Genomic DNA, 17,111 nt, shown 5'->3' with positions numbered 1-17,111 from the left:
TAAAAATACGAATCAGCTGGAGAGTGAATTTTTTAAAAAGGGCGTATTTGAAGCAAATTTGCCTTTTTAAAAAAAATCAAAAACTTTCAGGTGGCTTTATTTGTGTAAGAAGATAAAATTTAAACACATTTTTGACAAAAACTGATGAAGCTATTATAGAAGGACACAAAACGCACAAAAAGTGAATTTCAAAAAAAAAAGTCAAACCAGCCCTTTTAAAAAACACTGATTCAACTATCGTATCGTATATTAAAGAAAGCAAGAAAAACCTTGAGAAACATTTTATTGCAAAAATTGCTTAAATAATTAACATAAAAATCAAATAAAGTTAAAAATCGTATAAATAGTTGTATAAATATAAAAACATAAATAATCAAAAAAACGAAACTTATTTTAAGACAAAATCTGAGTTTTTTTTTAAGTTTGAATTACGTCCTTATCTAAACTATCGTATCATATATAAAAAAACCAAAAAAAACCTTGAGAAACATTTTATTGCAAACATTGCTTAAATAATTAACTTAAAAATCAAATAAAGTTAAAAAAATTACATAATTTTATAAATAAAAAAGCATTAAAAAAAAAACCCGGACTTCGAGGGAACTCCACAAAATGGTAAAACTACTTTAGTTATCAATTTATGTATCTAGGTTGCTTTTGTTTATACAGTTTATGTATCTAGGTTGCTTTTGTTTCTGCAATTTATGTATCTAGGTTGCTTTTGTTTCTGCAGTTGGAGTTAACGTCGCAATCTTCTTTTCTGTTTATGTAAAAATAAATATTTTTTCTTTAAAACATAATAAATTGTATAAATATTAGAAAACTAAGTATATAATATTTAATAAGATATATATAATGGAGTATACTAGCATATTTTCGTGTTTGTAATAACTAACTTCTAAACATGGAGCAAACATTTATGTGTATACTTAAGGCAAATAAGGATGTTTTCCAAAAAAATTTCGACAATTGGAACCTGGGAACAAAAAAGCCCCAAAATTTGCGATACTCCTACTCCAATCAAATGTGAGAGCAACAAGTTAATAAAATAATTTTTTTACTATTTTTAACTAAAATAATATTTATCTATAAGTTTTAAATTTTATAGAATAGTCTTTTAGCGTTCAAAAATTATGACCATAAAAATTTGTGACCCCTCAAATTGGGGGTCTGAATGAAAAAAAAAGGGGCATTTCGAAAAGGACACAAGTCCGTTTATTAAAACTTTTCAAAATCAACAAAAACATGATTTTATTAAAATGTCTACGCTGCTAGAGAAATTAAACGTAGAAGTAGTTAATAAAGAACGTATATAACTTATGTAAATTTTATTTTTTATAAAAAAAACATAAATCATACAGAAATTTTTAATTTAAATTTACCTGTTACAAGTTTTGGACTTGTGTAATTTTCGAAATGACAGATTCAATTATTGAACGCTAAAAACTTATTCTATGAAGTTTAAAATTTATTGATGAATATTAATTTAGTTAGTAATGATTGTTTGACTTTCATGTGACAACTATTGATTGAATTTTATGTAGTAATTATTGTTTGACTTACATGTAACAATTATTAATTGAATTTTATGTAACAACTATTGATTGAATTTTATGCAATAAGTATCGATTGTCTTTTATGCAATGATTAATTTAAAAAACAATTTTAAACAAATAATTTAAATAGTTAGATTTAAAAAAGGTCTGAGTTTGTAATAATTGTTTATTTTACATTATTTTATTGTAATAAAAAATTATTTTATTATTTTATTTTAATATTATTTAAACTTTTCATTATTATTTTTTAACGTCTTTCTTATTGATTGTAACTATAAAATCATTTTTAAATATTTTGTTCAAGTTTACAACCAACATATGAGAACATATTATGGACAATAGAGCAATAAAGTTTTCAAAATAGGAATGACAAATGCTATGTTCTAACAGACAAGAGAACAAGATTTAAATATCCCCTTTTTATAAATAATACAATAAAAAAGCTTGAAAATTATGAAATGAAATTGAAAAAAGAGTTTTTATAAGACAATATTTAGGATGACATCAATAAGATAAGATACGATAACTAAGAAGAAAAACTCACTAAATTTATTATTTAAATTTAATTAAACTTTCACATTTTAAAAAACATATAAACACTGAAATTGCTAATTTTTAAAAGTTTTGGTCTCGCATGAGCAATCGGTCTCTGGACACTTTTTTAGGGCTCAAAAGTTGAATAGAAGAAAAAAGTTTATTATGTTTTTTCTACTAATTTATTTACTGTGACCCAAAATGACCCAAAACTACAACCCAAAGCTTCAATCCAAAATATATTCTTCAGAACATTGTATAAGTAAAGTTAGAGAATGATTAAATAATGATCAAATAGAATGATTTGGCCTCCTCAATCACCCCACCATTCCATAAAAGTCTTATTGGACTTTTACATGATGAATCAAAAGTAATGTCAAAAACTTAATGATGCGAAAGATGTGGAAAAAACTCATTAGTGAGCGGCATAAAATTGACAAATTGGATAAGTTGTTAAGTAGAAATGGTTATTGTTGCTAAGAGTAATTAAATAAGCAAGTAAATTAAACTAATTTAATGGGACTTTATATTAATTTTAATATAAACTTAATAAATAGAAAGATGACACATAATTCAGGTAGATTTTATTTTCAGTTTTTCTCCCAACAGTAGGTACAAGTTTGGTATTTTATATTGGAAAGTATGATCATTCAAATAATTATACACGGTATGAATGATCATTCAAATAATTATACACAGTACATGTGTGTTAGTGTGTGTGTTAGTGTGTAAGAAATTAAATAAGAAATGGGAATTGTTTTGTGGACAAATGAATCTAATATTTTTGGGTCTGGTCTGAGCAGTTTGTCTACATACCATGATATAAAGAGTTTCGCTCATTAAACACAAAAAAACAACAACAATGTAATCTAGTGATCAAAGCATTATGGAAATGTTACATCATTATCTGGTCCTATTCACTTAATAACAGATAATATGACAGCTGATATTTATATAAATATACTTTAAGAAATAATGCTGAGAATAGCATATTAATGTTTTACAGCTTCTATTTTTAAGGGATAGTTCCAAAAAAAATGGTATAGATAATTGAATTGGCCAGCACAACTCCCGGATTTAAAACCAATAGAAAATTTATGGAAAACTGAGAAAGATAAGAAAAACAAGAACCTCAAAACAAAAAAAGGATCTGTGGGAAGTTGTAAAAGCATCATGGTATGCTATTCCATTATCAATATGCCGAAAAATTAGTCAACAGCTTGCCCTAAAAAAAACTTTTATTTAATTTTCCTTTTTTTGAGTACCAGATTGACATACTTTTAAAAATTCTTTTTAAATAATATAAGGAGCCTGTCCAATATTTTAGGGTCTTTAGCCCTTAAGATATTTTTTTTTCAAAAATTTTTTAAACCTACTGTTTTTGTATTATATAGACCACATTTAGGGGGCCAGGGCATATTTTTTTCAAAAATCTTGTTTTAAAGACCACCCTTATATATATATATATTCACTCTTTTTACACTCCACATATGAATTTGTTTTCAAACTTATTTATTTCATATTCATATATATTCTACAACACAAACATATGAGCACTATGTAATGCTTAGACTTAAAATGGTTATAATAAACTTATAAAAAGTAAAATACCAACAATAATATAATAAAAAAATAGTAATTATAGTATAACAAAACTTGACAAATAAAAAGCCAGTTTAGTTTTAAAGAATAAAATAAAGTTTAATGTTGTAAAACAGCTTTTTAAAAAATTTTGACGCACTCAAAATGATTTTTAAATCCAGACCGCAACAAGTGACAAATAAATTGTTGATCAGACATGTCAATATCTATAGAAGTTGCATACCTTTAAAGGTCACATACTTCATTAGAAATAATAGACAAACCTACCCAGTTCTTCTACTTTCGCTTTTAACGAAGCTGAAAACTGATTGCTAATTTCTAAATTTTTTTTGTTTTCTTCTAAACTTTTGTTGCTTTCGTCTAACTTTTTCTGTAGTTCACCGCTAAATATTAAATAAAAAAACTGTAAAAAAAATTTATATTAAAATTTAAATTATTATTAAATAATAAAATAATATAAAATATTATTATATTATTATAGAAATATAATTTGGTTCAACCCTCCGTACATTTTTGCTGTACGGAGGGTTGAACCAAATTATATTTCTATTTCTAATTTGGTTCAACCCCCTGTACAGCAAAAATGTTTCAACAAATATTGGAAAAGCGTTTTTAAAAGTAGTCGACATACATTTCCCTCCCTATAATAAATTTCACAAAATTATTAACAGAAACACTATTAAGGTAAATAAAATAATATAAAAGACCATAATTTTGAATTGATTAATAAAAATGAATTTCCCCAAGAAAAAAATACTGAAAAATGTAACTGCAAGAGAAAAATTAACTGCCTTATGAATGGCAATTGCTTATCAAAAAATATTTACAAATGCATTGTTTCTTCGCAAAACAACCCTGATAAACAATATATTGGCTTATATTGACCGAGGACAAATGGAACGTTATGCCAACCACAAACAATCTTTTAAACATAAAAAATACTCAAAAGAGACTATGCTATCAAAATATGGTTGGCTACTGAAAAAAAAAAAATTAATTTTAAATTAAACTGGTCTATTCTAAAAACTGTGCCTGCCTTTAATAACATTTCCAAAAAATATATACTATGTTTACAAGAAAAATTTGAAATTATTACTCATTTAGATCAAGAAAATTTACTGTATAAAAAATCTGAATTAATTTCTAAATGTAGACATAAAAATAAGTTTCTTTTAAAAAACTATAAAAACAAATGACCAGTCTAAATTATCTTAATTCTAAAGAATTCTTTTCATGATTTTTTTAATCATCTAATGTAGTTGATGTAACTTCCTGGTTGCAAAACACTACAGTTATTACATAATTAATTATAACAATTCTCAACTTCCTGTGAAATAATTTTTTCTATGATTTGAACTTTTTGATGTTTAGACATTCTTCCTGATGAACCTACTGATGGAGAAACATGATGTTGAAGATAAAAGTTAGTTATATTAATATAATATATAGATAATAATTTTATTGATATAATAAAATTATTATCTATATAATATTGCTGAAATTAATAGTAGTAGTAGTGGTTCGTGTGAGCCTTCATGTTACATTTTAAGAGCAATGGGTCCTTAAAACGTATGTTTTACGTAACGAATGTTTCATGTTACGTTTTAGCGTAACATGAGGGCTCTTGAGCCCTTAAGTTACGCGCTTTGATAATGAAAGTAAACAAGTTTAAAATGAGTTTTAAAATAATTACCTTTAGTGCGCGAAGCGTAAAATTTGAACCTGTGGAAATTATAAGTAACTCCTATATAAGTAACACTAAATAATTAGTAGCAATACTATTCTCTATAATTTAGAGTAAATAACGAATCTTTTAAAATGTGTGTGTGTGTGTATATATATATATATATATATATATATATATATATATATATATATATATATATATATATATATATATATATATATATATATATATATATATAAATACATACATATACATATATATAGCTTAAGAAAATTAGAAATAAATCAAGAAACTGTTTCCAGTTCACCTTGTGTATTATGCACATGTGTTGTGAACATCGAATTTCAAGGTGGTACTGTTGGTGAAGAAAATTTTGTTTCTAAAACTTGTTATGGTAACTTTTTATTATTTTTTTTTATAATAAACTTTTTCATAATTTAGAAATAAAAATGTACATACATATATTTATTTAAAAATTTTTCCATTCATGTTCAAAAATGTTTCTATTGTGTTATGCTTTAATGATTGTTTTATTGTTTCAGTCTTACTGAAATAAATATAATTCTATATGTTTAAGTTTAAAAAAATATAGGTTTTAAACAATTTTAAGTTGTGGAAAAATTTACTAAAAAGGAGTTTGATGAAATTGCTGCATCTTCAACGTTAAAAGTGATTTTTTCTGGAAAAGTATAACTTTTATAGTTTTTCATATTTAAATAACTTGTTATCTGTTTATTAAAACAGATAACAAGTTATTTAAATATTGTTCGAATTGTTAGGTATATATATAAATTTTATGATGTACTATCACTTATGGCCCTGCAAATCTTCGAAATATTGAATTAAATTGTTTTTTCGTAAAGGATTTGAGATTCAATTTGAAAATCTTAAATCGTAAGTGATTTGAGATTTAATTTGAAAATCAAAAATGATTTGAGTTTTCTGAATCCTTACTTATTTAATTTTGTTGAGGTTTTTTAAGATATTCAGCGCTTTGGCACTATCGAAATAGTGTTATTTATTTTTAAATACCTTCTTAATCAATCAATAAAAGGGTTAACTAGGACAAAAGCACCAAAAAATAATTTATAAAAATTTATTTTTGAAATATTTATTTTATGAAAAATATATTTAAAAAAAAAGGTTTAAACTCAGATTTCCTTTAAATGCTGATTCATTTCTCGAATCAAGACCTGCTTTTTGGAGATTTGAAACAAAAAATACAGATTCGCAGAGCCCTACTATTACTACATGGTGTTTAAATAAAAAGTTTGAATTTTTGCTAAATTAATTTCACTATGTTATCAAAGTTTGGATATAATAGCAACAGTTAATAAATTTGTGATTGGTTGCCACTTTTAATAAAACAATTAACAAGTATGCTTGTGCACTTAATTTTCTTTTTTATTTTATAGTTGCATAGTTATAGGCATAACATATATAAAGAAGGAGGTTCACAAAAAAGCAAAGATTATTTTAATATAAAATGATATCGCAAAAAAAGTTAAATTATAATAAATTTAAAATTAAATTATCATAATAAATTTAAGTTGGTCATTAAATATTAATTATTTTGTTTTAGTGTGTATTTAAATTTTTTTAGAAAATATGATCAATTTTGAAAATAGATCAAATTTTGTCAAGCTGCTGTCTAAGGATCAATCCAGTTTTTATATATGGCATTAGGCTCAAATTTTTGTGAAACTAAAGTATAATTAAATACACAATTAAGTTACCAATATGTTTCAATAGTTGTGTAATTTTGTTCATTATTTTTTTTCAGTACAACGATTACATCTACAAAGTTATTGTTCCAGAATGCTTTGTTAGTCTTTTTTCAAAATTTATGCAGTGGTCATATTTTGTAGTTACATATTTTAAAAATTTTAACAAGTAACAAATTTTTTTTTAATTTTTATATTTTATTTTAAAATTCTCATTTTATAATATTTTGAAAAATTGTTTGTTCATAAATTTTTTGTTTTGATTTTTAGTATTTATGTTAAAAAAATTATTTTTTAGGCTGAAGTTTTTTTGGAGAAGTTTTTTTCTGCTAAGTTAAATCAGAATAATTTATTCATTTATTTTACAATTTAGTTACAAAAAATGTAGAATAATTTTATTTACTTAATAAGTTAAATATATAAGTTGTATTTTTTTATTTTGATATAAAGGAATAAATCTTTGGAAAAGCAAAGTTATATACAGGATATCTACCTTTCATTTGACACCTTCACAGGTGTCAAATGAAAGGTAGATATCCTGTATATAACTTTTATTTTTCTAACCAATCCTATCAACTTAAAAATTATTTATTTTATAAACTTTATTTAATTAAGCATGCAAATTGAAATCATGAGAGCTCTTGAGAATGACAATTTCCATGCTGCATCAATGGTATTTTTTATTTTGATATATGTATTATTTTCTAATATATAATTATATAATTTGATATACATTTTTTCATCATGTTTTTGTTAACTTACTTTACATGAAAATTGCAAAAGTTCATTCATTAATTTCTTAAATAATTTATATTCTTTAAATGATAAAAACTAACCAACAACAAATTGAACATTTCAGCTACACTTTCACACAAAAATAATTCTGATTATGCAGATAAATTCATTGTATAAATATCATTTTACAGTGACACTTTTTTTATTATCTATTATTATCATTTTTATATCAATTTTCATATATCTACATTAATAACAATTTGCTAAAAATTGATAAAAAGACAATTATATTAGACTACTTTTAAATTTTCTGCCGTGGAAAATCACAGAAAAAGTTTTAACTATTTTTCTTGTTGTTTTTTGAAAAGGTCATTTCAAAACTCAAAGCTTCTGCTTCAAAAAATGTGTCTGGTTCAAAAGAGGTTAAAACTCGTCAAAAAGTTAAATGTCCTAAATGTAATGAGTGAGTCTTATTAAATAATTTTTTACTATAACTAAGGTAATATCAAAGATTATTTTAATAATTTATAATTCCACCTATTAAATTGTATGAAGTTATAGCTTATTAAGGTTCTTAACAAAGTTATGAAAGTGTTTTTCAATATTTTTATTTAATTTTAAGAAAGTTTGATAAATTGTTTAACATAGTAATAAGTATATAAGTTTTGTCTAAGTGTTAAGTATTTATAATAAGACATAAACTAAAAATTGTTTTTTAGTTTCTACTTTTATATTATATCTTCTTTCATCTTTAAAGTATTTTTAATTGTTAGGAGAGTAGCACATCTAGACAGACATTTAATGTATAAAAAACATGTCTGGGATACGCTAAAAGCAAAAAACGCTAGAGTAGATTTTGATCTTAACTTTCCGAGAAAGGTGCTCTCAGCTTCTAAAAGACGATCATAGATCCGTCACTACAAAAAACAAATATGTGGTATTTCTCACTGCCTTAAAAAAGTTAAAAGATTGAACAACCCTTTAAGACAATTTCATGGTTTAAAAAAAAAAGAGGAAATTCAAAGAGCAACTATGCTTGCAAGACCTGTTCTTGAAACTAGTGATAAAGAGTCAAAAAAAGATTCAAGTTCTGATTCTTCATCTACGGAAGATGAAGGGTTTTTAGAAAATAATTCCACTAAAGCTATTCATAGTGAAAGCAATTTTTTGGCTTCAGACAGCAAGGACGATGATTGGCTTGGTGTAAAATATCTTCAAAAAAGATTAGAAATTAATTCTAAAAATAATTTAAGAGTTAAACGTGATCTTAGAAGTAAAAGAGATACTCAATCAGCTACTGAAGAAGATTCTGAAGATTCATCTGTTGACTTTGATGATGGTGAGCAGATTTTTTACACGGCTTCATCTGAATAAGAACAATTTTTAGATAGTTTTGTAACTTGGCTGCAGAGTCCAGATGGTGGGATCAAAGCTGAGCGTACAGCTAAAAAATATAAAAATGTAGTTATGGGTGTTGTGCGACACGCTGCAGACAATGAAATTAATTATAAGCATCTTGCTTGCACTTCTTTTTTAAACTCCTGAATGTTGAAAATGCAACACGACCAGAAACAACCTGGAATAATTAAAACTTATTTAGGTTCAATACAAGTATTTTTAGATTTTTGTATTTTGAAAGAAAGAAATGATATCATTACTAATGATGAGTATGTGAAGCTAAAAGTTTTGATTAAAAAATGGACTCATACCTTATGGAAGGGCATCCAAGAGAGGCAGTATGATAAAGATTTGGAAGACTTTCACAGCTTTCCATCGGAAGATGAAATCATTAAACTTGATGCTTCAGATTTTGTAAAAAGTGCAAAAAAAGTTTTAAAAAGCTGCAATAACAGTAACTTTGTTTTGAATAAGTCTAATTATTGTTTAGCCAGATCATATTTATTGACCTATATACTATTTAATAATGCATCAAGACCTGGTGCAACTGCTAATATGACTATTGTTGAATTTAGAAGAGCTCTTTATAACACTAGCAGCTATACAGTCAGCGTTAAAAGACACAAAACAAGCTACAAAGGACCTGGTAACATAGCAATGACTGTAGAACTGTACAATGAAGTTGCTGTTTACATAGAGTTTCTCAGGAATAAGTTTGTAGGCATATCTCAGCCAACTGATATGGAACCTGTTTCCTAAGTTTCAGTGGTGTAGCTATGGATTCATCAATGATATCCTCTCAATTTACTCTATTTTGGAACCGTGCTTTGGGCAAAACAAATTCAGATTCTACTGCAATGAATCCAACCCTGGTGAGGAAATACACTACAACAAAAGTATAATTCCTCATTTAAAGGAAAAAGCAGCACAACACTTGTGTCTTGAAAGTTGCTGAAACAAGTTCTGCATTGTATGACACACAAAATTCTGCATCAAGCACATGTACTGCATTAACTTTTGTACAAAGATCAACTAATGGAATTTTAAAAGTCGCCACAGATAAAATAGATACTACTATGGATTTGTTTAATGATGAGATAAGCAAAGGCTTGATTACAATAGCCGATGTTTGAAAAAAGATTACAGGTGCAGATTGTGATTTGAAGTAAGTATTAGATAAAGTATGGCATACAATCCGTAAATGAAATATAACTGCAGGATCCATACCAACTGTTGAAAAAGTTCATTTTTCAATTGAACCTACAATTGAAAGAGTTGAAAAAGATGATGAAATTATCGAAGAAAAAAATAAGAAAGAAAAAAATAAGAAAGAAAAACCTGAACCTTTTAAAAAATTAGAGTTTTAGAGATAGAAAAGAAAAAAAAAGAAATGTAAATGATGAGTTATTGGAAAGTGCAACCAGAATTAGTTAATATTGTAAAATAGTTTGGGGTTCAATCGTTGATTGTAAAGATGAGAACAGAAACACAAAAGAATTTTAAGGCATTGTAATATACTCTTGATATTAAAATTTAGTAACATATTTTTTATTTGTCTTTATGTTATGTGTGTCAAATATTGAAGTTTACTTTTAAAATTTAAATATAATACTAAAGCAGTTTTTATTTATTATACGCTATGGTATTGAGTTTTTCTGTGCATAAAGTAAATGATGATTTTTTTATAAATAAAATTGATGATGTTTTTTTTATCTGTTTAAACATTTCAATAAAGCATTGGCTGATCTATACCTTTGTAATCTTTGTTTACATATAAATTTAATTTTAAAAAGTTTTAAAAATAATGATTTCAAATAATAATAATTATTATTACATTAAATATATTTATTATAATTAATCAAAATATTATTTATATATTTAGTTATAATTTAGTAATATTTTTTTTTTTTTTTTTTTTTTTTTTATAATAATTCACCTCCCCAAAGCCGTAAAGGCCACTACAGATGAGGAGGCTACTTGTGGTTATCACCCTCTCTCAACTCTATAACTCCGAAACACGAACCTTGACGAACAAGGCCGCTGCGGGAAGAAACAAGTTGAGCGCGGTACTACTAGGGACGTGGTGGGAATCGAACTCGGAACCTCTCGCTTACAAAGCGAGAGCTCTACCACTACACCACTACCGCATTATTCAAAATAGCAGAATAGCAAATTAAAATTTAAAAAGAAAAGCAGTGACATGTTTGATCTTTAGTAGGTTTGACTTGTTATATTATATATAATAGGTATATTGCGAATTATTTATTTTAATATTGCCAATTTTTTGCTGTTTAATTTCGTTAATTTAATATTTGATTTTCTTATTCAAACAGGTAGCGTTGTTGCGATGGAAATCAATTGAGAATCTTTCAAGATAATTAAAAAAACTTCTTATTTAAAATTAATTAAAAATTATTTTTTTCTGAATCGTTATTGTTTTATATATATATATATATATATATATATATATATATATATATATATATATATATATATATATATATATATATATATATAAATATTCATTTATTTTATATATACATATATATATATATATATATATATATATATATATATATATATATATATATATATATATATATATATATATTATATTCATTTATTTAGTTATCGAGGAACAGTTACAAGTTATTTATAAGTAGTCGAGGTAAGTCTGTCGATGTATTGCCTAAACATTCTAGGCATGGTGTACTAAATCGATTAGAGAGGAGAATGAAATAAAAACAGGAAAGCACGTGCTTTGTAAAAGCCATCTCTACAATTCAAGGCGATTTATTATCAGTTGCAAGTAAATGAAAGCAATAAAAAATATTTGAAATTTATTTATTTAATAATTTATTTTTAACAGGTATTTTATTAGAATACTTTATTACTATATTATCAAATGTTGAAAGCTATAACTCTTGTCATTAATGTTGTCACAACTTTGCTTATGAAATATTCCAACCAAAATATCCAACCAAAAACTACTGTCGCCTTATTGAGCATAACGGTTCCGATCCCGGGATCCCATCCTTTTTTTATAATCCCAGGATTTGTAAGTAATTGTAGGTTTTCAGTTATACAGTAAAAATGTTATTGAAAAAAAAAAATTTACATTACTTTCATACAATTTAATTTTTATCATTTATTTTTACTATCATTTGTCATTCATAAAATCTAAAGTTCTTTAAATATTTCTAAGAAATTTTTTGTTCGATTTATTATAAATCTAAGCTAAAAAAAAATATTTTATCACATAAAAACTTCATCATTTTGGAAAGACCATTTCAGTCTACAGTAAAAAGTTTTTAAAATTTTCATCTAATATTATTTTTACTTTTTAGATTTTCAACTTATATTGTGTTTATTTTTTAGATTTTCAACTTATATTATTTTTAATTGTATATTTAGCATAATTAGCATCTGTTATCAGCTTTTTTTTTTTTTCAACATCAGTTAAGTGTGATCCATTTACAGTCATTTTTAGAGTGAGATTAGTGATTTATTTTGATGTAATCCAATTTTACTGTTTATTAAGTTACTTTAATATCAACTGTTGTCTTTAAATAAATCTTTTATTATTATTCCTTTTTCCTGTCACAATATTCTTATTGTAATTATTGTTTTCATCATGCAATACAATTAACAAGTCTATATTATAAATTATACAAGTCTATATTTATATTATAATAGTTCTTATAAAAATAATACAAATTTATGTTGTTTTTTAAAGTGCACTTTTTTTTTTACTTTATATTGTTTATATAAATGTCTAAAAATAAAATAACTCTAACTTACATTTTTTGTAGAGAGAGTTTGTAGAGAGAGTTTGCCCTTCGTATTTATTATTATTTAGCAGACAAAACGTTATTAGTGGTGCTGTTTAGCCAACACAACGTTATATTCTGCTTGTTGCACGTACACTGGCGGCACATATACTCAAAATTATTTGCAATACTTTGACCTGTTGGACATGTTGGCTTAAATAAGTTCCAATTTCACTATGTTGGTGTTACATTAGGCCACCATAAATCTAATCATTTTATACTTTTCACTATTTAGAAGCGTATTGCTTAAAAAATAAACTCTCACTAAAAAAGTTATAAATATATTTTTACAAATAACGCGTTTTTCACTCTAATTTCCCCCTCCTTCGGTACCATCCTGAGCCTGATGTTACACGTAAATTAAAACTGAAATCAAGTGAAAGGCTTCAATTTGATATTAGTACTACTGTGTCATAAAACAAATATAAAATAAAAAGGACATATAAAAAGAGATTTTTGAATTAATAAAAATAGAATCGGGTCGTTTCCACATCACACCATACAAATAATAAGGTAATAATAAACTCAATTATAATTGAAAACAATTTTGAGACGCTTATTATATATGTGATATGCCTTCTTTGGCCATAATTTGCGATATCAGAAGGTGAAATGAACATTTTATTTAAATGTCATTCTGCAGTGCATTTACTAGACTTGTAGCACCTAAAAACATATACACATATGTTCTATTGTTCAACTCCCCGAGGCCGAGGGGGCCACTTCATATAATTTAGTTTTAAATTCTCTACTATTTATTATTTATTTATTTTTCTACTCCTAGAATGTTAAAGTTGCATTTGGATCAATTTTTTCCAGTCTATTTCAAAAATAGCTTTAGTATTGGGGTAGCCGTACCTTCCACCTTTTTTTTATCTTATATTGCAATTTCCACTTGTAGATGTAGAAAATGACATGTAGACAACATGTCAAATTAACATTGCACATGGTTAAGACCATATCTTTGGGGACCCGGGGCTATTTATAAAAAGATACCTTTTTTATAGAAAAGTTTCTAACCAGCCTAACCCAATCAGCACAATCTACTATCCCTATTGTATTTTTTATTTAATACTAAACAAAATGTTATAGTTAGCCATTTCCATCTTCTTGTTGCATAGACACTGACAAAGTATTGCCAACAATTTTTTGTATATGCTCAAAACTGTTGGCAATACTTAAACCTGTTGACTAAATTAAAGTACTACAGTTGGTGACACATCAATATAATGCATGTTTTACTAGATTGGTGTCACATTACATCAATATAATAATTGCATAATATGCAATTATTATGCAATGCATACGTCTCAATCTTTACAAAGCTTATTGCTTAACCTACAAAAAAAATTAATAACATATTTTTTACTCTAATACCAATTACAAATAATCCATACCTGAATTATGTGTTGGGAAAATTAAGACACATTGCGGTCATTTTACCTGCATATACAATATAATTGTGCAAGTTGACGCAAAAAGGGTTTAGCCCAACTGTAAATCTAATGCACAAACTAACGAAAAACAGTGTTTGTCTAATGATAAAGAATGCTTGATAATGGCCTGGCAACAGAGAAAGTGTTAATTCTAATAAAAGATTTTATATATTTACTCAAATAGTTGTTCCAAGAGAACTTGCTTATTTTTATAATCTTTTAAAAGTGAGCCTGCATGTTACCTTTTTTTAACTCAAAATAATGATGAATTTCAAATAAAATCTTAAAATATTTTAATTCAAAATATGTTCATTATAAATAAATATGTTTGCCTAATATTCATCGATAACCATTTAAACCTAGAAACATGAAAAAATAACGTTTTTTAATAGCAAATTTTTTAAAAAGTGCACCCTTATGCTACTTAAATCAAGAAATTTATATCGATAAATATATTGTCATAAATTTAATTAAAATTAAAAACTTTAATTAAATTAGGAAGAATAATAGTAGAAATTTTCATAAAAACATTTATCTACTAGTGCATGAAAATGGCAAAACAAAGAGAGCATCAATTTCTGCTTTCATACTTTCTCGATTGAAAAGTTTTCACCAAACCGATCTAACACATTTCAGTAACTTCACTCATGACAATGCACCAAAATAAAAATTACAAGTAGCAAAAAATATATAGAAAACTAAAAAAGTCGTGGAAATATGGTATTTATAGGAGGAATTTATTTGGTTTTCAAGAACAATCGTTGTTTTTTAGCGAAGTTTTACCATAGCGAGGGGAATTATGTTTAGCCCTCATGTTACGCTAGTAATAAAAATAATTGAAGAACCAGTTAATTTTACATGCACAACAAATAATTCTTCAAAAAAAACAACAATTTAAAACAAAAATAGAAATTATTTTGCAATTTTTTAAAAAATATTGGTTCAAAATACTGATTTTACGCTTTTCTTGTCTCTACTTTAAAAGTCGAAACACTAGGGCTCATCCGCAATGGTTATAGTAGTATTAGTAGTAGTAGTAGTATTAGTAGTATTCTTCAGAAGACGGAAAGTTGTGGATGATTTCCACAACTTTCCGTCTTCTGAAGAAATAAATGCATTAGATAAACCTGATTATGTCAAATAATCAGGTTTATCTAATGAAATAAACTTAATGGAATTTCTCTTCCCACAGATACAGCAGTTGTGTTTTTGAGTTATAATGGTGCTCCAATGGACTCATCAATGATTACTTCCCAGTTTCATTTATTTTGGAATCGTGCTTTAGGTAAAAAGGTAAAGGAAGATTATACTAAAATGACTCCAACGTTAGTGAGAAAATTTACGACAACAAAAGTTCATCAAAATTTTCCCAGCTTGAAGCAAAATGTTGCGCATCATTTATGTCACAGTTTGAAAGTGGCTGAGAGCAATTATGCCATATTTGACAAATATAATGCTGCGTCAAGTACAAGTAATCAACTGTGTTTAATTCAAAGATCATTAACAGATGAACAGGGTACAAAAATAGAAAAGAAAAACATACCTTTGAATTTGTTTGAAAATGAAATAAACAAGGGGTCTATAAAAGTAGCTGATGTAAAAAAAAAGTTGGCTAATTCTTCAGAAAATGTATGTGATGAAAAGGTCAAAAAAAAAGTTGATAAACTTCGATATGCAATCAAACGAAAAAAACTCACACAAATGCCAAATCAAGAATTAATAGAAACAGAACCTAATATTGACAATGTTGATTTTGTAAAAGAAATTTCTAGTCCATTAAGCTCCCCTATTTCTCAAGAAATTCAAAAAAAAGTATATCTACTTAGGAAAAGAAAAGAAGAAATTTCTGGCACTGAAAGTAGTAACAATGGTGAAAGTTTGTTTTATGCTGCAAAAGATGTAGATAAATCTGAAGATTTTGACTATGATGATTATATTCCACCTTCTCCAGATAGTGCTGAGACATCTTTTAAAAGAAGTCGAAAAGAATTTACTAAAGAAGATAGGAGGCTTATTTATACACATTTATCTAATGTAATATATTCAAATGAGCCAATTATGAAAGAAAAGTTTGCGTTAATGTTGAAGAAACCAAAACTAGAGGGTCTTGTAAAAAAGTTTGGTTTACAATCATTGATCGTAAAAATGCGAACTGAAAGAAAAAACAATATAAACGTTTTGTAAATAGTTTTTTCATTATTTAGGTGTCTTAAAACAAAAGTGAATTTTTTATTTACTACATATTATTTTCATGTAAAAATTTAATAGTTTTAAACTGCGTGGAAGGCATAAGGTAGAAATAGTTTGTTCATGTCTTTATTATGTTTGCAGATGTTGTTTTTTTGTACAAAAATAAATAATTATATTAAAATAACTATAAAAAACAGGTTTTTTTTATTAATGTTTTTTTTTTTACGTTTATTTGTTACTAGAGCTAGGCGAGATGAAATTATTCATCTACAAAATAAATAATTTTTTTCTAGACAAGGAAGAAATGTTGCTAGACATAATAATTAGTATACTACTTTGCTAGACTGTTTGAAATGTTGCTAGACAAAAAGCAATACAATTATAGATCAAAACTATTTAAGAGAAGTGAACCAGACCTG

At 25.8% G+C, this 17,111-nt stretch overlaps 2 protein-coding genes across 2 annotated transcripts in view; one reads left to right on the top strand and one right to left on the bottom strand.

Moving 5' to 3' along the window:
* Nucleotides 1-266: 266 nt before the first annotated feature.
* LOC105843350 (cytadherence high molecular weight protein 2) overlaps nucleotides 267-17,111 on the bottom strand; it is a 46,486-nt gene continuing 29,641 nt past the window's right edge. The window contains exons 4-5 of the mRNA XM_065816245.1: nucleotides 3,960-4,075; nucleotides 267-760 (exon numbers count right to left, since the gene is read on the bottom strand). Of these exons, the coding sequence (XP_065672317.1) occupies nucleotides 711-760; nucleotides 3,960-4,075 (166 nt within the window). The 3' untranslated portion in view covers nucleotides 267-710. The remainder of the gene's footprint in view (nucleotides 761-3,959; nucleotides 4,076-17,111) is intronic.
* LOC136089455 (uncharacterized) lies at nucleotides 7,653-10,564 on the top strand. The gene is made up of 2 exons (XM_065815464.1): nucleotides 7,653-7,776; nucleotides 8,207-10,564. The coding sequence occupies exon 2, from the start codon at nucleotides 8,871-8,873 to the stop codon at nucleotides 9,210-9,212; it is 342 nt and encodes a 113-aa protein (XP_065671536.1). The 5' UTR covers nucleotides 7,653-7,776; nucleotides 8,207-8,870; the 3' UTR covers nucleotides 9,213-10,564.

This window comes from Hydra vulgaris, chromosome 13 (assembly GCF_038396675.1).
Source record: "Hydra vulgaris chromosome 13, alternate assembly HydraT2T_AEP".
In the NCBI taxonomy this organism is placed as follows: Eukaryota; Metazoa; Cnidaria; class Hydrozoa; order Anthoathecata; family Hydridae; genus Hydra; species Hydra vulgaris.
This window is presented reverse-complemented; position numbering and strand designations above follow the sequence as displayed.

Bases quoted from the DNA above. Each gene is read 5' to 3' on its own strand.
- LOC136089455 (XM_065815464.1), top strand. From the start codon at position 8,871: ATGCTTGCAAGACCTGTTCTTGAAACTAGTGATAAAGAGTCAAAAAAA.